The 24767-nt window shown below is 32.1% G+C and overlaps 5 protein-coding genes across 5 annotated transcripts; 2 read left to right on the plus strand and 3 right to left on the minus strand.

Moving 5' to 3' along the window:
• Nucleotides 1-931: 931 nt before the first annotated feature.
• Tsp_07963 (conserved hypothetical protein) lies at nt 932-2915 on the minus strand. Its single transcript, XM_003373317.1, has 3 exons — nt 2888-2915; nt 1583-1653; nt 932-1132 (listed from the first exon to the last, which is right to left on the minus strand). Exons 1-3 carry the CDS (start codon nt 2913-2915, stop codon nt 932-934), a joined length of 300 nt encoding a protein of 99 aa, XP_003373365.1.
• Nucleotides 2916-3572: 657 nt separating this feature from the next.
• Tsp_07964 (peptidylglycine alpha-hydroxylating monooxygenase) lies at nt 3573-5225 on the plus strand. Its single transcript, XM_003373318.1, has 10 exons — nt 3573-3712; nt 3749-3876; nt 3935-4012; nt 4061-4103; nt 4175-4302; nt 4330-4398; nt 4676-4752; nt 4820-4873; nt 4949-4998; nt 5057-5225. The coding sequence occupies exons 1-10, from the start codon at nt 3573-3575 to the stop codon at nt 5223-5225; spliced, it is 936 nt and encodes a 311-aa protein (XP_003373366.1).
• A 423-nt stretch (nt 5226-5648) lies between these two features.
• On the minus strand, nt 5649-7649 carry Tsp_07965 (protein bunched, class 2 isoform). Its single transcript, XM_003373319.1, has 5 exons — nt 7644-7649; nt 7436-7585; nt 6605-7073; nt 6049-6472; nt 5649-5730 (listed from the first exon to the last, which is right to left on the minus strand). The coding sequence occupies exons 1-5, from the start codon at nt 7647-7649 to the stop codon at nt 5649-5651; spliced, it is 1131 nt and encodes a 376-aa protein (XP_003373367.1).
• Nucleotides 7650-13331: 5682 nt separating this feature from the next.
• On the minus strand, nt 13332-14405 carry Tsp_07966 (putative LSM domain protein). Its single transcript, XM_003373320.1, has 4 exons — nt 14348-14405; nt 13977-14045; nt 13813-13928; nt 13332-13508 (listed from the first exon to the last, which is right to left on the minus strand). Exons 1-4 carry the CDS (start codon nt 14403-14405, stop codon nt 13332-13334), a joined length of 420 nt encoding a protein of 139 aa, XP_003373368.1.
• A 1150-nt stretch (nt 14406-15555) lies between these two features.
• Tsp_07967 (katanin p80 WD40-containing subunit B1) lies at nt 15556-21901 on the plus strand. The gene is made up of 11 exons (XM_003373321.1): nt 15556-15702; nt 15771-15888; nt 15967-16115; nt 17369-17452; nt 17535-17722; nt 17790-18103; nt 18514-18624; nt 18708-19264; nt 19966-20213; nt 20282-20473; nt 21754-21901. The coding sequence occupies exons 1-11, from the start codon at nt 15556-15558 to the stop codon at nt 21899-21901; spliced, it is 2256 nt and encodes a 751-aa protein (XP_003373369.1).
• The last annotated feature ends 2866 nt before the right edge of the window (nt 21902-24767 follow it).

Here is a 24767-nt window from a genome sequence, read left to right on the forward strand (position 1 = left end):
AATGCATTTTTGTAATACAGTAGAGTATAAAATCGAAAAATTGTTATTTGCGCAATTGTATTGTTTGCAAGCGACATAGAGATAAGAGCTAATTGTAATGAACACAAAGAATTCCACTCATCGTATAATATTGCTTTTTTTCTCTCAATCAATGATTACAATACAAGCAAATAATTCTGTCAAATATAATACTAGATCTCAATGAAAATAATTCAAAGTATCTGTAATTAATAAAATACAATATTGTTTCCATAGATGAAGAAAGAATTATTTAATACATTGCACTTCCCCCAAAGCTCGCCTTTTGTTTCACATAGCTTGTATGCAAATATGTCGAAAAAATGGTATAACTACTAATCAAGCAGACATTAGTTTTTCATAAATTGTTAATTTATTCTATTTTAACCGTTTGAAATTAATTATTTTTAAAAATACAACATTTAAAGCTCATTTGCATAAGCGAAATTTCATTATGATGTTCTGGGCGAAAATGCAATCAATCTGCGACATGCTTGGTATCAATGAGATGCTCAATGAATAATTTTGATCATGAATAGCATAGAATTCAATAATATGATTGTTTTCCGAGAACCTCAAACGTACAGTCGGCATACGATAAGACATACAGGTGTTGATAAATATTGGCAGCCACAGCTTGAAAATTCTTTTCTATTGGTCGATTAAATGAGATAATTCAGTGTAGAAATTAACAAGTGGCAGATCTGATACACTTCTTTTCTTGTAGTGTTTGCCGATGTTGAAGATGCCGCAATATAGAACGACTCATACTGCGAAATCTTGTGCTGTCGAACCACGCATTACCAGCAGAAAATTCATTATAGAGAAGAAATAAGAACGAAAGTGCAACGTAATATTCTTGTAAAAAAATGATATTCCCTCACTTTATGTAGACTATAGAGAGGCGTTGAATTTACAAAGACGGACAGATGTGGAATACGAGAAGTTTTTCATGTACATATATTCTAATATATGACATTCTGACAATGTTCTGACGAAGTCTTTTTTCTCCAAAAATTAAGGCAATTGACTTATATATTTTTTCAGTATTCTTTTCTACAATAAACGTGTCTGGATATTCTGATTGGGTATTTGTTGAGATAAACGCAAAAAACTAAAACTTGAATAGGATTTTGAGAAAGTCAAAATAAAAAGGAATGATAAAAGAATGTTAGCAAGCTGGGAATATGGTGTGGTTCCATTAATTTTTACAACGGAACCAATTTTTGAACCCAAAAATATAAATGTTTTTTTCACAAGAATTATTCTTGACTTTCATTAATGTAGCAGAATCTTTCAAAATTGAAAACCTTTGTTAGCTGAATTTTTTCACTGATTGCAATTCAGATATAAGAACTGTCTAAAATTCTCAGATTTGAAAGCTATTTTCGTGCAATTTGCCAGTCTTTTGTTCTAAAAATTCCAAGTGCTCAAACCGGGAACTTTATCAAATTTCTCAAAAAATGAGCGAATTCGGCTTATTCAAAATTTACATACCTTTAATTTTCACAGAATTTCTTGCTCTTAACATAAAATTATTTTACAATACTGCGTAGTTTCTGACCTCCTCGGAATAATTTCCACTGTACTTAATGGTGGATTCTTCTAATGTTTCGAACAAATACCGAGCATGAGCTGAATAATTTGACATGAATTGTGAATTTATTTAATTTCATAGCATTTGTAATGAATTTCAACTCTGGGCGACTACACGATATGCTAATTATGCAAATCGCTATTGTATCGTTGCAAGTTAGCGAAAGTAAATTCAAATAGTCGCACTTGTGGAATATATCAGAAGCTTGATCAATGACAAAGATGGTAAAAGGGATTGGATGCAATGAAATGTTTACTTTTTAGCAAAGTAAACACTTACAACTCTTTCGTTTTGATTCACAGCAATTAATGATTGTTTAAAAGCAGTAATTTCAGAAATTTAATTGAATTGATAGTAAAAAAATATACATTAGAGGAAATCTAACAGATTCGATGCCCAAAGTGTATGATGAGCAGAAATTGGCAGCCTCTGCTTCCGTTGAAAAACAGTTACTAATGGGCGACTTCCTTATGTATTAAAATGGGCAGAACTTCAACTTTAGAACCCTTTTATTCACAAACTACTGCGTAATTTGAGGTCAAACTCTCCAAAACACCATCTTTTTTCAATGAAAAGTTATAAAAATAAAAAAGTCCTAAATTTTAAAAATCCTTTTTCGACGATTTTCGCAAAAACAACATAGTCTAACATTATTATTTCCAATGCTGTACTATGCTTTTTGAAGAACATTGTAATAATAATCTAAGTGATTATGAAATATATTGGGGATAATGTAGTACTGCGACAGTTTGCTTTCCATTCAGGCGAGTGAGAAGCCTTTTCCAGCTTTACGGAAGTCTCAAGTTCCTGAATTGATCGATAATTATTCGATTTTCCAAAATGTCATTTGTTGTCAGGATAATAACTTTAAACGCCCACGTATTCGGTGATCGAAAATTGACGCAAAGCAGAATGAGCATTAGCGGCAATAGTCGCCATTACAGCTGAATCAGCATAACATCCGCACGGTAGTAAATATTCAACAGCGACAATGTTAAATTGGGTTGTTTTTATTTTTGCACTAAACTATCACTATGCCCTTACGATGTCGGTAAAATCGAGCATTTATGAAATTACCCAATTGAATATGCCCGGAGTGAGACCTGATCATGTGAGTTCTCGTTTAAAAATTTGCATTAACATAAATATCAGCTTTGAAATATGTTCATTTATTTAAATGAGAATAATTTTTAAAAGTAACTGAATGTAAAAAAGATAACATGCGCAGCATAATATTTTGAATTCGTCTGCTTTTCAGTTTAATGAACATACCAGTATTTTTCCATTTCAAAAGTGCCATTTTTTCGTATAATATACTTGAAAGTGTTTAGGAATAAAGAATAAAACACCGAAGCAGCTGAGAAACTAATCCAAAAAAATGTTTATGTACATTTAAATCCTTTTGAAAGAACAGTGAAATAAAGCATAGCAAAAGGAAAAACATGCAAGGCTTTTGTCCAATTTTGTACGTAAACTTCGCGAAAGTATTGAAATAAAATTTCGACGATTTAAAACGTTGTAGACATGGAATCGATTTTTTGCACATCATGCAATTGATCGCAATGATTTAGGGTATTTTTTCTAAAATTAATAAAAATATCAAGAAATTCATTTAAAGCTTAATAAATAAACACACGTTTCTAGTAATGCAATCAATAAAAAGTCAATGTCTAAATTGTCAGCTGTACTAAAGTATGTACAAGAAAATTAAAAACGTGACTTTGTTTCTTTTCAAATGGCATTTTTTGAACTGACAAATATGATAAATTACAGCAGAGAGTGGAAGTTGTTATTGCACTTTTTAATGATGAATTGCGTCAACAATACGCAGTTGAATGAATATAGATTTGACTTTTAGAACGAGCAGTATCTTTGCAAAGCTATAAAGCTGGATCGCACAAACGTCCATTATATCAGTAAAAAAATATATCACTATCAAAGATGAATAATTACACTAATGCCAAGGGTTCATTATGTTACAGCGAAATTTCAACCGCAAATTTCCATGAGTAGAGCACATCACATGCTGCTGTTTGGTTGTGATTTTCCTGGATCGGATGATGACGTTTGGTTAGGAAAATTCACCTACTATAGGCAGTATAATAAAATCATCAATGTTCGATAATATTTTAGGGACTGCGGAGAAATGACAAGCCAAAGCGATACGGCTAGTTCTTCTCTGCCTGTATGCGATCCGTCAGGAAAAACCAGCATCATTTACGGTTGGGCTAGGGATGCTCCGGCTTTAACGCTGCCTGTCGGTATAAAAATTTGCACTTCATCCATCTTCTATTTATTCAATAGCTATTTCTTTGTCAGGGACTGGATTCAAGGTTGCCGGAAATACTGAAGTCCAGTACTTGGTTTTGCAAGTTCATTACATGCATCCTTTACAAGGTGACGTTACATTGTAAAATTGTTTCAAAATAAAAGTGAATATTTTAGAAGCTGATTATTCTGGAGTAACGTTGACATCCACGACAACACCGTTAGAATAGCATCATCATCATCAAGTTGACAGTGGGATAATTTTTTAATTAATTGCGTAATGCTTTTTAGGATGCCAAATTTAGCCGGTGTCCTGTTAATAGCAACTGATGGCATGATCAAAGCCAACAGTAAAGGTATTTATTTATTTGATCCACTGAGAGAAGTGAAAATGCGTCGTTCGTCGTATCTATTTACCGGTTATTATGTTTAAGAAAATTTTGAAGCAGCATGCTTAATTGATGAAGATGTGGAAATTCATCCGTTTGCATTCAGAGTGCATGCTCATGATCGAGGTATTTCCTTAATATCACTGATTACAAATGCGATTGAGCTTCAACGTATACTTCGCGAATCAATATATTTTTCAACATTCATAAGGCATGCAAGTACTATACTGAACAATTAGCACTTGGTGTCGCTGAAATTTAAACCGATTGCTGAAAATACTGTTAAAGTAGATTAAAAATGAGGAAGGTCATTTTAAATAACGGTAATTTATGCACTTTCAGAGAAGATGAATTGCTTTTCGTTCGTTGATTATTTTTTATTGACCGCTGCTGTTTTGAACAGGGATCGTTGTTTCTGGATTCAAAGTACATGGAAATAGATGGGATTTGATTGGGAAAAAAAGTCCAAAAGAACCACAGGTAATATGGATTTTTGTGGTAGATTATATATACATTTTTTTTCATTTTTACATAATTATATTTCCAGATGTTCTATCCGGTAAACAATACTGACATGGTTATTCGAAAAAACGATATAGTGGTAAATGAACAGAATTTTCACCGCTCACTGTAATGCAACGTGACAGTAAATATTGCTAAAATATATTTTAATTAGGCTGCACGTTGTACAATGGAAAATACCGAAGATCGAGATATTAAGATTGGGTAAAAGTGGTGCTTTGAGGAAACTTAAATCAATATGATTACGATTATTATTTATTAGTGCCACTGGTGACGATGAAATGTGCAACTTTTACATTATGTATTTTGTTCGAAATGGCAGTAGTATTTTGAAAGACAACACTTGCACATCGGCAGGTCCGCCAAATTATTACTGGGGTAGAGATGGTGGCTTGAAAAATATTCCCGAAAAGTTTTCCAGCAGTCTGTGACAGTTTCACAGCAAAATTTGTGCGCTCACACGCCGAAGAGATGGTTGTGGTGGTGTATTCGTTTATTCAGTTCTTATTGAACAATTAATTTATTAAATTCAATATTATGATATGAACTGTTGTGCACAGTGAAATAAATTTCTGCCCAATTAAATCACATCAAATCAGTCTTCTTGATCTTATTGAATTGAAACTTCTCGTTTTTTTTGATAAATTTTACCCATTTTTCTCAATTTATTATTAAGCAAAAGTAGAAAACAAAAAAAATGTGAGCAAAAATTTTATTTTAACAAATAAAACTAACAACGTCGTCGTTCGTCTGTGCAACAGAGTGAAAGAATTATTGTATTAGGTGGCGTTTCACCGGAGTTTATCTGGTAAACAAGCCGAGCAAAAATAGAAAACAGTCAAAAGGCGCTAGTTTCAATTAGCAAATACGGCATACTTATTAATATTTAGCAAATATGGCGTAACAACAGTCAGAACAGGGCAAAAATAGCAAAAACTGAAAAAAAAACAACATATGGTCGGCGGACAGCACGTTTCCATATGACAGGATGCAAAAAAAAGAGATGAAATTGCAGTGGCTACGTGGCACCGAGACCGGTCATTATTAAAACAAATGTTCCTCCTATTCCAAGTGCTGCACTCGGCATTAAAAACGTATAACTAAGATGAAATGGCAACCGTTTCAAATGTCATAAAAGCAGATGTCGCATTAAAAAAAAAACCAACACACAACATACTGGTGGTGGTATATTAAAAATAATAAGTAATGACTTTCATCGCCATCATCAATTATTCATGCATTCACAACGCTTACTGCATTTTACCAGAATGAGAAGGCCGCTGTCCCTGAAGACGCTGCAGTTCCATTTCACACTGACGTAGACGTCGATTTTCGGTCTCGAGTCGTTCCACTTGCCTTTCCAAATGAGCAATGCGATTCTTGAGCTCGTCCACTTCTTCACGGACTGCATATTGGAGGTGGGTTTTGACCAAATTCATTGCCTGCTCAATTTTGCTATCAATGGCAATGGGCTGCCGCGGTCGGCTATGAGGTGAGTTTCGTTCGACTGGTGTAGTGGGCACTGGGCAGCTCGCTTTCCGTCCAGCAGTTGGCGAAGTTGCGACAGTGTTCTGCGTGGCCGACGACATCGCGAAGCCAGAGTTCGAGGTAGCACATCCAGGAGAAGACAACACTTCCGGCACTGATGATCGACGCGTCACCGGCTTTTCGTTGAATGCTATATCCTGTTGTCGATGTTGGGCAACAACAACAACATCTTCTTCTTCTTCTTCTTCTTGCGTTTCATCCAGTGCGTCATTATCTCGCAATGTTGAAACTGCTGAGATGGTAAATTTTCGACTTGGCTCACCGACAACTTGCACGCCAAATTCTTCAGCAGGCTTTTTCAACGTTGTTGTCTCCACAACCGGCGTCACTGTGAACCTGCTACTAGGCACCTCAACGTCCGGCTTCGCAGGCTTTTCCTTCTCTTCAGGCAAAATCACAGGGCAAACGGTGAACTTCCTGCCGGATCCATTCACGACGGTACAATTCAATTCCGAAGCGGACTTGGTCGTGTCCACTTCAACAACCGGCGACGGCTTATCCTCGCTTTCTTTGCAAAACCAACGTCCACGACGGTACGGATCATCCAACACTTTGACAATATGGAACCGAGACATTTTCCTGATGCCGTTCGAACAGCACTTTTCCACCCTCTTGGCCGTTGGATTCTCTGGAAGTACAACTCGTGATTCGACGGCGGTAATTTTGAAACAATTTCTCGGTCCAGTGGCGCATTTCTCCGTTCCAACAACCGACTGTTGTTCCATTGAGCTCTAGAATTTGAAGCGAAAATATGCTGCAGCTGAACAACAAAAATACACGACAATTTGCACTACAAGTGTCTACTAGAACGTAATCTGTTCACACACAGACACACACAGACACACACACACACTTTTGACGTATATATATATATATATATATTGTATGTGTAAACTGCCAAAAGGGAGTAGATGCAAAACAAGCAAGAGCAATAGCAATAATAAAATTTCAAAGAAAAAAACCACAACAAAATGAATAAGTTTTGTAACCTTCGAAACGCAGCGGATGGAAACGGTGAACGTGCTCGCACGGCAACAATCCCACTGACTGAGAGATTATTGCCTAACCGAGAGTGGAATTAGCTCCGAATAACCTGAAATGGTCGAAACAGCCAATGAAAATGCTCGGCTTTTTTTATTTCGAGCAAATAATAAAGTTTGATCAACAAAACAAACAAGTCAACAATCAAAGTTTCACAAAATTTACATTGGAAATATTGACGCAGGAATTCACACTGAACTAACTGAAATGGAAAATAAATACAAATTTTATCCCATTCAGAAAAGAATGCAAAAACTTACTTCCATTCCCAAGTAGACTGAACCAACGTAACCGATTCAACTTACAATTATTATTATTATTATTATTATTATTATTGCATGTACTTTAAAAATAATTCACACTATACAATTTAGTGGAACTTTGGATGGAAAAGAAATACATTTGAACATATATACAAATAAAAATACGTTCAAATGTTCAAATAAATTATTGATTTAGAAACAGATTTGACTAAGCTATGAAAAAAAACAATAAGGACATTTCATAAAAGTCCATTTATATATAAATATTGCCAAGCAAAACTTGTACATATATAAAATATTTCATATTATTGTCATGAAAGTTGAAAAAAAATACATATATATTCTACGGAATCACCAAAAAAATTGTATAAATTAAAATCAACTTTTTTCAATGCAACATAAGTTTCAATGTACATTAATCGTCAATGGAAAGAAAGAAAAAAAACTACATATGCTACAATTGAAATGAATTGAATTGAAAATTATGAATAATTCATGCCAGTTTTGCATTGTTTTGTCTGAATAAATTTTTCTTTTTTTTTGAAAAAAAATCTCATTTCAATAATTAATAGCAGTTGTTAATCAAATCAGAATCGATGAACAATTTACAAAATTGGACATTTTCCAACGAATCTGCCAAAAGATCGCAAAATGAACACTGCACATGCAGCTGTTCAGCTGAACTGTTGCAAACAATTATTACGCGTACATAAATATCAAAAATAGGCATTCATGCGCAAAATCAGTAGCGATCAATCAACTTCATCTGCTCGTGTGTGCTGGGAATTTCTGTTTTAATTTTTTCATTTTTGAAAATTTACATTTTTATGCCCTCAACGATAAAAATGTGACAACGTAATGTTTTGCAAATTTGAATTGAAATAGAAATTCATTTTTCGGTCATTAGATACAGAAACTTTTGATCAAATTTGCACACACACACACACATGCACCTAATGAACTAAACAAAGCATTGCAAAATGAATAATACTGTTGATGTTCTAGTTTTATATTTAAAAATAATAATTAAAAAAACAACCTAATTTTTTCTTTTTCATACCAGTTTCCCATATCTAGTTAAGCATGCATTGATTTTCATATATATATATATATATGTTCCTTTTTTCCACATTTTCCACACAATTAATTTTCATTCATCTCCATGCATTAACAATTGAAAATTTAAAGAAAAACAACAACAACAACAACAACACAATTGCCATTATTATCATAAATTCAACTTGATTTTCATTTCTGGTAACGTACAGATGTAAAACAAATATTTTTGCAATTCACTCTGCACTTTTCCAGCATGTTTTTCTTTTTAAATTTTTAATCATTCTTCATTTCCAAAAGATAACAAAAACAAAAATATTATTTATTGTTCATGCACATAACGTTTCCAATGCTGACTGTGTATACTTGTGCATGTTCGAAATGTGCATCTCTGCCATGCTATTTTCAAAAACAGAAAAACAAAACAAACAAGAAACCACAAAAATCATTAAAATATTGTGCAACAAGTGCAACAAAACAAACCTTTTCCATTCAAAGTATTTCAAACGTAAAGTTAAATATTTCAGCTAATTTTGAACATGGTGAAAAAAATTTTTGAAAAATAATCTACTATCCTGTTTATGACCTTGACTGAAATTCTTCTCATTCTCAACAAAATGCTCCTTGGATAAAAAATATTTAAAAAAAACAAGCTTCTCACTCGCTTCTTTACAAACAAACAAGTACTATGATGAAAAATGAAATGTTCAGTTAAAATAAAATAAAATAATATACTTACAAAATAAAAGTATTGTTCATGCATATTACAACATGATAAGACGCAGCCAAGTGTAACGCTAATTACCGCAGTCGGGCATTCTCTATTCGAGCAAGAAGAAAAGCTAAAATACGATTTCATTTGAATACCAAATAAATAAATAAATAATAAATAAACACTCTCATCCATATAATAATATCTGTGAAAAATTAGTATTTGTCATTTTTTTTAAATAATGATAAATTTTCCCTATTTATTTGCACATTTGTTAAAAATAGCACAAAGGTCTATTTTCCATTGCATTCTACATCACTTAATCCCAAATACATACATACAAAATAATGTTCGTTTATCTCAAGCAGAATACAAAATACAATATCACTGTCGACTGGAAAATAAATAATTTATAAGAATCAACAGTGCACATGTTCTGTAAAACATGTTTTCACTTGAATGAAATAAATCAAAAAATTTCATGACAAACAAGCAACTGACAGTTTATGCCGAATATTTTTCAATATTCAATAAAAATTCAAATAACAATCTACAATAAAAATCTTTCAAACAAAGTAAATAACGACCAACGACAACATTTCCAATGAAAATCACGTAACACGTAACAAAATGATTTTCAGAGAAAAACCTTTTGAAATAATAAGCTGGAACAGAAAATAAGAGAAACATAAAAAAAAACTTATTTCATCACCGATCCATCAACAATTTAATATTGTTCACTAATTTTAAGCTATTCAAAATTGTGAAACATTCGTAGAATAAATTTTTCTAAAAAAACGAAAAAATAGGTCGATCAAATTGGCAATATTTCTTTGGTGGATTGCACGAAATGCAACTACATTTATTTTTTCGAACAAAAAAACTAATTCACATTTAATGTTTTCAAGAATTTTTGTAAAAAAATGTTTTTTACGACAGAAAAAATTCCTCATACGCATTTGTACTTGCAAATCACTTTACAGAACACTGAATACCGAAAGAAAAAACACTAACTGAAAGTCACAAAAAAGCTGTTATATTGATTCTTGCAAACGAGCTCCTTTCATTCCAGCTCATCTCGTCAAAGCACAACCAATGCAGTGTGACCGAGAATTATTATTAAACTCTGGCAATTATTTCCTGGCGCGTGATTGGTTTGTGCTAAATTGACACCATTTGTACGAAAAATTTGACAACAAATGCTACATGTCAAAGAATATATGCAAAAGAAGATCTCTTAAGATTATGCGTGAAAAATGAAGCAGAATGAATCACTTTCTAAATTATGATGAATTTCGTTGATATTTACAACCTTACCCTGACATGAAAAACGCTAAAATTTATTTCAGAAACAAAAAAATCTATCATTCCTCATTGTAAATCATACAAGTAAACAATAACATCAAATATATTCATATGTTGCTTTTTTGAATAAATGCTTCACTGTCGTTGATAATTGTAACGACATCAATTTAACAAATTATAAAGTGATGATTCACCGATTGTTCGAGAAGAATTGATCGACCATGGCAGAAACGAACGTTTGCCAGTCAGTCTGCTCCAGTTGAAAATGATTCACTGAAAATTAATAACCTCAACCATATATCTCCGCACACTTATACTGAATTCTAAACTTGTTTAAAAGAACAACAAAATTAATGCAATTTTAAATTTTATTTAATCGTCTAAAAAACAAGAAATATTTCTATTGATCAATCTGTATCATTTGCTAAATTTAGTTCAGAATATCTGCTGACAATTATTCGACCCAATGTCATCTGAAAAATGTTTCTGATAAACATATCATTTTTATTTATTATCTATTTATAAATTTAATATATACTAATAAAGTAACAACGTCAGCAGAAAGAATTGCCATTGTTGATAAATTATACAACTGAAGAATAGAAACCATCCACTTGGAAAGCAAATTAAACATTTTGACAATACCCAACAACCCTGACTGCAACCATTCTCATGAAATCTTAAAAAAGTTTCGACAACTCTGTAAAGTCAGCTGTGCATACTAGAACATATCAATTATTTCAGATGAATATAAACAGCCATTAAATACAAATGTGAATGTACTACTTAAAGTTAGTTAAACATAAAAGTAAAATCAACAGTCATTTTCCACTGACTTACCTTTTCCTAGCTGCAATAAAGTATCGACGTACCGACGAATCACAACATGTAAGAAGCATAAAAAAATAATTGTACTAATGGAACTGTCTGATTGTTCATACAGTATCTATAAAAATATAATGTACAAATCTCTGATAGAGTATTTATTTAAATTTGATATTTAAATCAGAAAATTATTTGAAATTATTATGGAAACTAGAAGATTCTTTGGTTTATGCAAAAACTGAATAGATACTTCAAACTAAAATTTGAAAATAGCTGTTAAATTAAAATTGCGCAAAATTTTATTGTACCTAATAAGTGAAAACAAAAAAATGTTCAATTAAAATAAGTTTTTACATAATGTAAAAAAACCAATAATGAATTGCACAAGTTTTTTAAATATGGGTGACTTATTTCAAATAAATACGTAAGTAAAAATTAAATATTTTAAATAATTATCCATTGAGGAACTTCAATAAAATATTTAAAATATATACTAAAATTATGTATGCCAAATTCAAAGTACTGAATGCTTTCAAAAAATAACATTTCTTACGATTGATGCTTTGTGTCAATATGTTGCATAGTAAACTTTGAATAAAATAAAGCTTATTCAAGCCACTAAACTTAGCTAGGAGTGCTTATTTAATTATCAAAAATTCAATCAAATATTAATGCTATTTTTAATAAATTGCAAGGATTATATTTAACAAAGGCATACTGTAAAAATTTAAGTAAAATAATTTTCAGGGTTTACTTTATTCTTCCTAAAAATACTAGCATTAGACAAATTAAATTATTCAAAAACATTGTGTTATTATAAATATTAAGTTCAATTCCTAATTTTAATGATAAAATTGTTAAAATTACCACTCAATATGTTATTTCGTTAAGTAAAGGAAAAATGTCATTATTTTATAAAATCGAAATACTTTAAAATTTTAAAGCTGCTCTTTAACAATAGTGATGGAAGATTAAAAAAATTAAGAAAATTATATTTGATTGAAACGATAAAATTTTTAAATAAAGTCATCTCAGAAGTCTCTATGCACTGCATAATGTTTGTAACCAATTATTCACTGACTTTATTAGTTTCAATTTATCAATCGACTGCATGGATGGATATTTAATAAATCATTGCATCATCACTTAATTCCATATGAAAATGAATCTGTATATAGATAATTTTTTATATTCTTACACAATATCATCTATTTCAGGCAACAATAAATGATATCATTGATACACACAACAGATAATTTTTTCAATGCGTAATGACGTGGATAACCGTGAATTTTCCACCACTGAAATTAAAAGCATATACTTTATTTATTTCGATTCGATATTTATTTCCACTAGTAATATTTCGTAGACCAACTGATGAGCACTTTGAACGCTATGAATTTTTAACAAACGCTACGTAATGAAGTGCAATTTTAATGGATTTCTTTGAATTTGATCAGTTTAAAATATCATCATATAATATTAACATTTCAGCAAAGCTAACATTTAGGTCAGAATAATGCATGAAATAATATTTTTCTCGATGTAATTTTTTGCGAACTTTAAAAAAAAAGTATAACAAAATTATAAGTTTTTTATGAACATTTGTGATAAAAATTCTTTTATTAATTAAAGAAGTTAAACAATATTATTAATAAATAAGAAAACAATAATGGCGATACAATAAATGATAACAATTGACATCCATTCTGCTACATATGAAAAATATGAACAATGAACAAGTCGCAATATAAGAATGGAATTTGCAACATTTACATCAAAACTTTTCAGTAAGTGTCATCTTGAAGGATGTCATAGGATGGTTGAAACAATCCTAATGCTTTTAACATCTCTTCACGCTCTTTCAATTTCTTTTTCTTCTCTTCTTCTTTTTTAGCTTGCAAATTTACAGCTTCTTTGATTGTAGTTTTTGTTAGAATTTCTTCCATTGGCTTATTCTGATCCTAGATAAGAATAATAACCGTAATAATAATAATCATTTTAAATATTCATTTAACCTAACCATAATAACAACTAAAAAGGTGCATTGCAAAGTGCCCTAAACAAACATAAACTATGATTTCGTTGATAACAAGTGCTGCAACAGAAATTACTTTGCTGCTAAACCCAAGTTATTTGCAGAAAACAGCAATTTATTTAAAAATTGCTTAATTTAACTTGTAAAAGTCTAAAAATGATTTATGCATTAAATTTCAGAATAGATATCTACTTATAAAACGTCATGCATTATTTCCGGTATGTGCTTACCAATTCACCAACAAGAAAGACATTTTCTCCTCGTACAATGAATAGACCCATTGAAATGTCGCTGTACATATTGTTGACAACAATCCGCTCAACTGTATCTTCCAAAACAATGTTTGCTGCAAATAAGAAATTTCAAACGCAATTAAACTATAATTTATAATTACCAAATTGATCAACTGAACGCAAATAACCAATCATATTTCGTCCATCACGCAAAATAACAAGCACTTTCTCTAAAATAAAAAAAGCAATTCAATAAAATTACACATAGAACCAATGATATTTGTACAGTGAATAACAATGATTATAATTGACTCTTGATATTCTAATTTCATTTAAATTATAAATTTTCCCTCAATAGATGATGCTCAAGAAAAATATGCTATTTCATATAACCAAAGTTTCAAGAATTTATCATTTACTTTGCTTTAATGTTGAGTTATTTTTTCGGAAAATTTCCAATAGAAATCTGTGTAAAATGAACTACAACATTAATTTATTAAGCATTTAAACACATTTAATAAAAGAAATTTACTATTTAAATCTTCCAAAAGACTTGCTGCTCCAAAAAGGCGATCTTCAAAGCACATCATCTTGACACTTTACTCTTACAGTATCGCAAAAATGAGAAGAGAAGCTTAGTTTCTTTCGCGGTGAACAAGTTGGCAGTCAAATTACAGTAAGGTAATTAATCACAATAAAAATGAAGGTCAGTTGAACATTTTTGAAATAGAAACTGCCTTTTCATATATTTAAAATGTGTATTTTAATAATTAATTTTTTCTTTATTGCGTATAAAAATTTAAATTATCTTAAAAAAGCAATTAGTTGTTAAATTGGTACAGAAAGCTGTTGTAATACAAAGTGACAGTTTATACTTTTACTTCACTGTTCATGGGTTCAGTAATAAATAAAATTTTATTTATATTGAAGCTGTTTACTTAATGCAATGAATTTAACGCAGCATGCAGAATTTCTGTTTTTCCTATTAAACTTGATAATTGGATAATAATGAATAGGTTACTGCAGTCATTTCGTTGCATTTCTATTTGTTTTCCCCCAAGTAGACAGGTGAGCATTTTCAATTTATCCTTGACAATCAATATATTCTACCGCTGGCTGTTCGACCTCCGAACAAGTTTCAGTTTACTCTTGAGAAAGTTGTCTGTTGGTTTGTGATAGTACACTGCACCACGGTGTGTTTTTTCTGTGTTTTACAGGAATCTTTGAGATTTTTTTCTTTTAAATATATTCACCACATCTTTTGTTTACTTCGCTGCCACGCACTACAACAGTAACCCAATTTTCTTCAGTGCCTTAGTTCTGATTTAGAAAAAAAGAGGAAAAAAAACAATGTCTTCGGATCTCATGCAAACGCTGTGTAAGTATATGATCTGTAGATGTACAAATTTGATGCAGAAGCGATTTCGCTTTTATGGGAGTATTGAAACCGAAGCAGCGGTATTTATTTATTTATTGAGTTCAAGTTGTGTCGTTTGCTTATGCAGTGCTATCGGTTCAACTTTGACGGCCTGTCTTATAATATGCATTTAACCGAGTGAAATTGATTTTTGTCAAATTGGAAAATCGACTTGAACAATTTGTCTCGGTGGTGGTGCGATTTTCAAATCAATCCATTGTTCTAATTACACTTTGGTTTCTTTTTTGACATGCAAATGGGATTTGTAATTGAGAATAAAAATAAGCAGATAAAATTGTGTATTATTATTTTTTTGAATAACAATGAATTACAATTTAGTTTTGCTCAACGGTGGTTTGGTGCAGGATATTCAGTGCGCTAGATTTTCCAAAGATGCTTCACTTCTCGGTATTGCTGGAAATGATAAAATTGTTCGTCTTTTCAAGCCGGACAGGAGCAATTCGCACACGGTGAAGATGGGAAAATTTTGAAAAATGTATGAAATAATTTTTTTAATAATTATGAATTTTGTTTTCAGACTTTGACTGGCCATTTTTGTGCCGTGAGTACTTTATGCTTTTCTTTCGACGAAACAACAGTAGCCAGCGGCAGTGTTTCTGGCGTTGTCAAAGTATGGGATGCTTGTGCAGGCAGTTGTAAGTTTTGTTTTTTTTTTGGCAATTCTGCTTCGATTTTAGTATTTGAATTTTTGAAATTTGTGTTTACATTTGCAGTAATGTGCAGTCTGTTCGGTCATTTGGACAGGGTCACTTGTCTGGCTAATAGCAGCACTTGTCTACCCCAATGGGCGACCGGTTCTGTGAATGATGAAGTGAAATTATGGGACACCAGATGCCCATCGGTAGATTTGCTGACTATCAAAGTAAGCTTTTCACACATGATTTTGGCATTGAAATTTTACCTTTCGCTTTTCGCTGATTCCATTCAAATTAGTTAATAAGTGTTTTTCTTTCTTTCATTGAAACACAATCATTCACATCATACATAAATGTGTAAGAATGATAAAACTTGGCGCGTTGATACTTGGAAATATGATGCAGTTGTTTATTCGCATTTGCGGATGTGTAAATCGACGATGCAGTAGTTCAATGCTTCAACAGATTGCTGTTTATAACTTTCAGAAAATGTGCAAGCAATTATTTACCAAGTGAAGAATGTTATCATTTGAACAAAGAAGACATTTTATTAGGAGTCGGCTTATTTTTATGCTTCAATGATTAATAACTTCGCAAAGAATATTTTCTATTTATATGCTAGTTTAGATTTCCTTTAATTTATCTATTCAACGGGAAACGAGAAAATAGCAAACGAGCAATTTAAAAGAAAAAAAATCCATAAGAAATGCCGTTAGTGTTGTTGTCAATGGTGCGCACATTAGTTAGCATACGATGAAACTTGTTTTCAGCTGATTTCACTCTCGTTCAGAACTACTTTCAACTCGTTTAACAATATGAAAGATATTTTTAATTAAAAAATTTTTTTAAATAAAATACACATATGTAATATTATATAACAGGATTGGTTTTTTATTAAAATAATAGAAACTTCAAAATAATGTAGTCCTTCTTATTGAATGAATATAAAATGCATTTAAATTGAAATATTTTACATTTAAAATAATGTTCTTGTTGTTGTTGTTGTTGTTGTTGTTATTGCTGTTTTGTTTTACACAAAATGGAATTATTCCATTTGTCTTCAACTTTTACCAATGTCGATTTAAAGAGGAAGTTGCTACAGTATGCTTTTTGAAGAAATCTCTGATTTTGAAAACGTTGAAGAATAGAACAAAAAACAACAAACAACAAGAGAGAGAAAGAGCGTTGAAAAGAAATTAATCCAACGAAACTGTATAGTTTTTATTCATTCAGAAATGCATGCAATTCATATATTATGGAATATATATATATGTCGGAATGGTGAAATTATTCTTGAACAGAGAAATTACAATGGAGATATTCAGTTGCGAGCGTCAGCGTTAACTGGCAACAGTAATTTAGGACAAAAGTACAATGAAAAATAATTTTTTTTATAATCAAACGCAAATGAATGAGGAAAATTTTCTTTTCTTTACTCATCACATTTTGGTGAACAGTATTTAAATTGTTGAAATTTCAGGGAAAATACGGTTCCGCACGGTGTCTAGAGTTTTCACCGCATGGTCAGTGGCTTGTCTGCGGTTTTGAGAATCGTGCAGTGATGGTAAGCTTTTATTTTTTTTTCTATGGTTTATTTTCTACGATATGTATATATGTGTGTATGGTTAATTTGATTGTTGGTTTAGATCTGGGATTTAAGATCTTCTAGTTCATTGGCATTGTTCGATCAACATTCCGGTCCAATCAACGAATTCGACTTTCATCCAAATGAAATGCTTTTAGCTTCTTCCAGTGAAGACAAGACCGTTCGTTTTTGGGATTTGGAAAGTTTAGAATGCGTTACACAAAGTGACTGCGATGGTTCTGCTGTGAAGTAGATATGCAATTTATGATATTGTGATTGTTTGATTATTAATTCATGTGATTTTGGAATATTCAAGGAATGTCAGCTTTCACAGAGATGGTCAGTGTTTGTACAGTGCCAGTGCAAGCGGTTTGCGGGTTCTCGGTTGGGAACCGTTCGTCATTTATGACCAAATTGACAACAAACGATGCAACACTATTGATTGGCGTTTTGTGTGCCAAACTCAGTTTTCGCAATCAAGGAACCAATTGCTTGTTTTATGTTTGGATTCGGATACATGTCGTTTGTCAATTTCGACTTTGAATTCCCATCTTCTCGCGCCATTTGCCGTAATACGCGAACCAGATGATGATTATGCTTTATCATTATCACCGAAATGCGAATCAGATGGTATGTCGATGAAAATAATAACGAAAAACAAAGCAGTATTAATTAATTAATTTATTTATTATTTCAAGAAAGCGATCATTTAATAGTGGATGTTGGTAATGACATCGGTGCGGTAGGCTTGCAGAAATTGTCCAAAAGTCGAATACCGAAAGCACAGTTGACTCGAGCAGTTACACTTCAAGATATCTCTACTGGCAGTACAACGACAGTAGCTGATGATTTGAGTGCTTTTCGTCCTACACGATGCTGTAAGTTTGTTATAAATATAAATGCAAATTTTGATAGTGATTTTAAAGGATTTTTTTGTTTGTTGTCAAGTCAGCTTTTCATATTTTTGTTTAAAATGAAACGCCGAATACAATAATTCACTCAATGTTTATTGTTGAATTCAAATTTGAAGCAACTTTTAGTGCAAAGATCTCCACCTTGTTCACCGAATAATTTTGCCAGCACCAGTAGAACGTGTTCGTTGGAAAGAGTGAGCAAATTGAACAGAAATACATCAGTGAGACAATTGAAAGGTGAAGTTGAAAGTATTTCTCGTTTATTGAAACAGAAAATATTTCAAATTATTAATTATTCGTATGTTACTTTTTTTTTGTAGTTTCATCTCAAGCAGTGAAAGGTTCGTTGGCACCGTTGAACACGTTGAAAAGTCGATCGTTGGAAAGGAAGGCAACTTCCAGAACACTCAGCCATGCCAATTCGACCGCCTCTTCGTCCAGTTGTTGTAGTCTGAGTTCGGTTGCGTCGAAATCGACGACAAACGTCCACTCAGCCGCAACCGATGCGGGATATCCGTTGAAATATACCGGTGCTCGTCCACTGAGAACCACCACCAACACAACAGGCTCGGTTTCGTCGATTCGTTCGCCTGGTGTTGTCGAAAAGCCACCGTCATCAGCTTCGTCATTGTCGTCGTCAAGATTGGCGGCAAGGAGGAGAACCACGGGTGCCGTAGCGACGGTCACTCCTCTGGACACGGCACCGGTAGCACGAGGTGTGACCAAGCAAACGGCCGCTTCGAGGAAAAAGCTCGTCAATCAAGTGAATCCGCTGGTCCATACGTGCTCTAATGAATCTTTGAATCTTTCCAGTTGTAAAGTGGAACAATTGTCGCCGTCGAATGTTACCACTGGCAAGCTAGATCTCAAACTTCCGGTGCGTAGTTTAATTATTCATTATTAAATTATTCAATTTCTTAATTTTTGTTTGCTTTTATTAATTTATTGATTAATTTATTACGATTGACCGCCGTGGTATTTTTGTCGATCACAGGTAGCCGCAGCTATAATGGAGGTGGGAATTGGTTTGGCATTATTCAGGGTCAATATACTACACTAAGTAGCCTAGCACAACGGGCATTTGTGATTTGAGCAACGAATTGAACACCGACTATAAGCATATGCAGTTGTCATGGAGATAGACGTCGGGCGTTATTATTCCTGGCGGACGTTGAAGCTTTTTGGTCTTGTTTCTTCTTCTTTTTTCCACCCACTTTCTTGTTGCTGTTAGGCTTTTCAATTACAATTTCACAGCATGAACATCCGATTTCAAAAATTCAATCAACATTCTTCTTATTGTTCAACTTTACCGTTGCAGATGCAAAAATGTCGATTGTCGAATAATTTTGTAAGCCTTTTTTGTGCAAAATTTTTTCAAAACCACTACATCCGTACAAAGACTATTTTTTTGTTCACGCACATGCATTCATCTTTCATAATATTATCAGTGCTTTTTTTATTATTTGGAAGAACTATTGATCTCGTCATTCCAAAGTTGAAAATTCAATTGATAATTCAATATATTTATATATATATATTAGAGCGTTTCATTTGTTTTATACTTATTTATTTATTTAGCGTCAGCGAAAAATTAGTAACGAGTTTAAAGTTTTCCCATCCTGTTCAGCAACCACTGAACAAGCTGCGTTGCAGCTTATAGAGAAAAGTGCAATGGTGGTGTCATTGTTGAATTATCGTCGCAATGCACTGAGCATGATATTGTCAATGACCAAATCTCGGGGATTGAAAGAAGCACTGCAAGAGATGATCCACATTCAAGACGATTCAATACTGGTAGATGTGCTGAACATTCTGAATGCAAATAGGTTATGGATTATTATCTTTATCTTTGAATGTTGTATTGTTTTATCATCATCAATTATTATTATTTCAGCTCTTTGTGGAGTTTGGACGTGTGCTGCATTGTACTGCCTAGAATTGGTGAATTGTTGAAATCGAAATATGAAAATTATGTTCAAACGGCACTGGACAGTTTATTGTTGATGTTGAATGGATTTGGCCCAATGTTTAAACAGTACGCATCCACTGATTCTACAATTGGAGTCGACATTGCTCAAGAAGAAAGGTATATATATACTCTTTTGTCTTTCTATAATTATTGTCTTGTACAATGACAGTGATGGATTTGTCTTTTCAAAATTTAATCGTATACTTTAGAATTGAAAAGTGTAAAAAATGTTCTTCATATTTGCTTGAAATTCGCAATGTTGTCATTGATAAAAACAAACTTTCGACCGCTGACATTAATGAAAATCGTCTTTGGCGAGATTTCAAGCAGTCTGGTGAATTATTAAATTCATTTTGTAACGATTGAAAGTAAACGAATTCAAATCCTTCGACAAATTACCATTCTCCATTGCCTGCCTCTATTCTACCTCTAACTGCTTTTATAGCATTTTTTTGTTCTTTTATTTTTCCTACATGTTCTTATTTGATTTATTATTATTATTATTATTATTATTATTGCTTTAATTTTCATTAATTTGATAGACTTCAAATGATAATAATAATAATAATAGAATCGAAATTATTCGACTGTAATATGTTGTATATCTATTATTAATTTCCTTCCAATGTTATTTCATCATTGCATAGCTTTCACCAACTAGGATTGTTCTGATTTGTTTTTGTATTTTTTATTCGGGTGTTCAACAATTTGTTCGTCTTTTGTACAATTGCTTTTTGTTTGAATAATATTTTTAATGACTGATTGATTTGTTGTTTTGTTCAACAACAACAACAAGTTTGCTGGTGCTGCTGCTTTTTACCGTTTTTATCTGAAATTTTTATTGTTCTCTTTTTTTGTGATTTGTATTATTTTTCACGAAATTGTTCCCAACGAGTCAAAAAGCCTGGCCGGATGTGTCGTCCAATTTGGCATCCATTGGCAAATTGAGAATTCAACGTTGCCCTTGATTGATGGATAGCCGAGCTTTCGTCCAATCAATGCCATTTTTTTTCTCTGCTTCATTTATTTCTTGCTTTGCCGAACAACGACAGTATTCACAACATGCAGGCTATCAATCTGTTGACGGATTTTTTATTGATTGAATATTTTTTCCATTTTATGGGATCAAATGTTATTTATTTTACCTCTTACTTTTCAATTTTACAACTTGCGCAGTACATACGTGTATAATATGTAAACTGCACAATTATTGTCAAGCCCATTTGCTGTTTGAAAAATCAATTTTATTTTCTTTCACCATAAGCAAGTTGTAGTGTTATACTGCTGTAAATTTTTTACACAAAATTTTAGCAGTGCAGAATAAAAGTCGAATAATGAAAACTGCTTACGGGGAAAAGTTTTGAGCAAATGTGAAAAGCTATTTGTTAAATTTGCAGCAGCGATCTGAAAGCGATGATTGCTTTTTATCATCGTAATGTTTTCCATCACGGAGCCGCCGATTTATTTCGAAAAGGCATTTCATTATTTCATACTGTATTTAAACACTTAATTATCAAATATTTTCACCACTGCGACATGCAATGAAAGTGCGTTTGTTATGTCAAAATAGAAATGATTAATAATTTTCCCTTCATCTATCAAAATAATCTGTTGAAATAAATGTAATAAACAGTATTCGAAAATTTTTTAATAAAAGAATGTTTAAGTAGATAATTTCTACTACTTTGAGTGATTATGAATAATAAAATTCTTTTAAACAACAATCTAATGCTATTGTGAGTGATACCTATCTGTACTGATTGAATTAATCAATTCTATCAGTACATCAAGCTAACTTTTTCAAATGCAAATTAACATATCTGCTGGCTATATTTTTCAATTTTCTTTTCAATTGAACAGTTATTGAAATTAAGTTTCTGAAATTTAATAAATTTATTAATAACGACTTGAATGAATTTACATCTATTTGGAAACTATATCGTTTTTACAATAATTCATATTTATAATTCATATTCACATTTGGAAAAATAATTTTATCGTTTACTCTTATTTGTGTTTGCACTTATTTGTAAGAGGATGGTAAAAAGGAAATCCAGCTTGTTTTTGCGTCTGCATTTGCTATTTCAGTGAATTTGAAAAGCTGCGAGCTAATTTTATTGCCGAAGCGGTATATTTTGATCTTTCTAAGCAATTTCAACACTGCATCGAAAACATTTTCTTTCTTTATTCTGCGTAAATCAACAAAATACTGCAGCTCTTTTATTCGACAATTGAAAACTGTTTGCTTGTTCTGTTTTACGTATTTTAAATAATTCTGTGGCAATTGAAAAATCAAAACTGCTGAAATATTCTAACAATTCATTCAAGTAATATACAAATTTATCACAAATTCACTTTCACAATCTGATAAAATCATTCAACTATACTGTAAAACAAGCCTTCTAATTTATTGCATAGCAAAATGCCATTTTACACTGACAAATGTTTGGGACATTTTGACGTTCTACATTTTTATAGCCATGCAACACATACTGTCGCTATGAACCGCTTTGTCTATGCACGTCTGTTTTGTCTTAAAGATAACTTTATTAAAATTAAATATTCCCATATTAACTGCGTAAAGTAAATATAGTTGACAAAATAGAATATAACAATCATTTATTTGAATATCATATTCAAACAGCAATATGCAAAACGTGCAATTTTATAATTTCAACTTCATCAATATTAACAAATGATAAAAATGCAAATGTAATTTTATCAGTTCTGTTGTTTTTCAGTTGTATTGTTGTTTAGCAATTGCGGTTGCGAGCTTTTGCAGAATTTCAACATTTGCAACAACAACAACAACACGAGCAAAAAAAAATAGAGGAAAATGTTCCCTTCTGATTTTATTATTGTTCATTGCTGCTGCGTTTTATGCTTATCTTTGGAAATTATTCTTCGAGAAAATTGTTCGAAAAATTCACATTAAACAGCAGTGAGAACTATTAAATAAAGAAATCGCGCAATGTAAAATTGTTAAATTTATCTATTTACGAAATACTGTTTCAGTTTTCACGATAATTTCTGACATGTAGATATTTGCATATGCACATGAGAAATTAAAAAAATTGAAACTCATTGTTCATTTAATTTTTCATCGAATCACAACTTTCTCACTAGCACCGTTACGCAACGAGATTCCTTTGGCTGAGCTCACTCATCACGACTACTAGCAATGCCTTTGCTTTTATTCGTTGCACTGAAGCAAACAAACAGACAAACAATTACTCAGGGCAGTATTTTTTTTGAAATAGAACTGTAGAAAAGGTACAATTAGCAATTGCATGCAAAGATGAAAACAGATATAAATGATGAATTGGAAATTAATTGACAACGCTTCGAGCAAAGGGAGGGGGATGTAGAGAATGTTTCAGATTAATAAATAATAATCACAACTTTTTTCAGAATTTTAAAAAATTTTAAATCCATTTTTGGATTATTTGTGTGTTTTATTAGAAACGAATACTTTCTTGGCATAATTTTTCACAATTTCAGCGCAGAAAATTTCATTTGTATTGGTTGTGGGCCTTGGACCAATGACCCAAATATGCCTCTGTATTCAAGTGAATTAATTGAACTTTGCAATATTGCAAATTGACCAAAATTGTATTACTCTTTGCACAAAGCAGCACTCACAGTGCTTTTCCCGCCACGACCACGGCTTCTTCTTCAGAGCGCTCTAGCAACATGTGGTAAATGCTGCAGCAATAATTTCACCATCTGCACTTCTTTCAGGCCACAACAAAACAAAACATTTCAACTTAGTAATAGTAGACCTTGGCATTGTATTAACTTCAAAAGCCTGACTAAGTAGCCATTGAATAATAGAACCAGAACTGGCAGTAAAATTTGATGATGGCACTTTTTTACAACCCCAACCGACCGTATAATTTGCACTTTTTTGTGGAACTGTTTTTTGTTCAACGTTTGCTTATGCACAATTGCAAATCGCTTTTCATATTCCTTATCAAACTGAACGATGTTTCAGTTTTGATTTGCAATTTGAATCGGAACGTATCTCTTTATTTTGCAACTGAATTTTTGCAAATTTAAACAAATCATGATACGGAGCAACAACAACCAACGTAGGGAAAGGTGGAGGGGGAGGGGTAGAAGGGAGAGGGGGAGGGGGAGGGGGGAAAATGTTGCTGTTGCTATCTTTGCTCAAGATGGAAAATGCTAATGTGACATTTTTGCAAACGCTTGTCCAAATGCTTCAACTGTACTGTTAAATATGAATTATCAGTAGCAGGTTTAGGGAAAAAAAACGTTATTGAAAAAAATGCAAAACTGGAAAAAGCAACAAAACGATTTGTTGTTGTGGTTGTTGCAGCAGTTTTGTTCAGAAATCACGCAAGTGCGAGCATTAGGAAATGCAAATTCGACAAATTTGTTCAAATGGAAT

Source organism: Trichinella spiralis, assembly GCF_000181795.1.
Source record: "Trichinella spiralis strain ISS 195 chromosome Unknown Scfld6, whole genome shotgun sequence".
Taxonomy (NCBI): domain Eukaryota; kingdom Metazoa; phylum Nematoda; class Enoplea; order Trichinellida; family Trichinellidae; genus Trichinella; species Trichinella spiralis.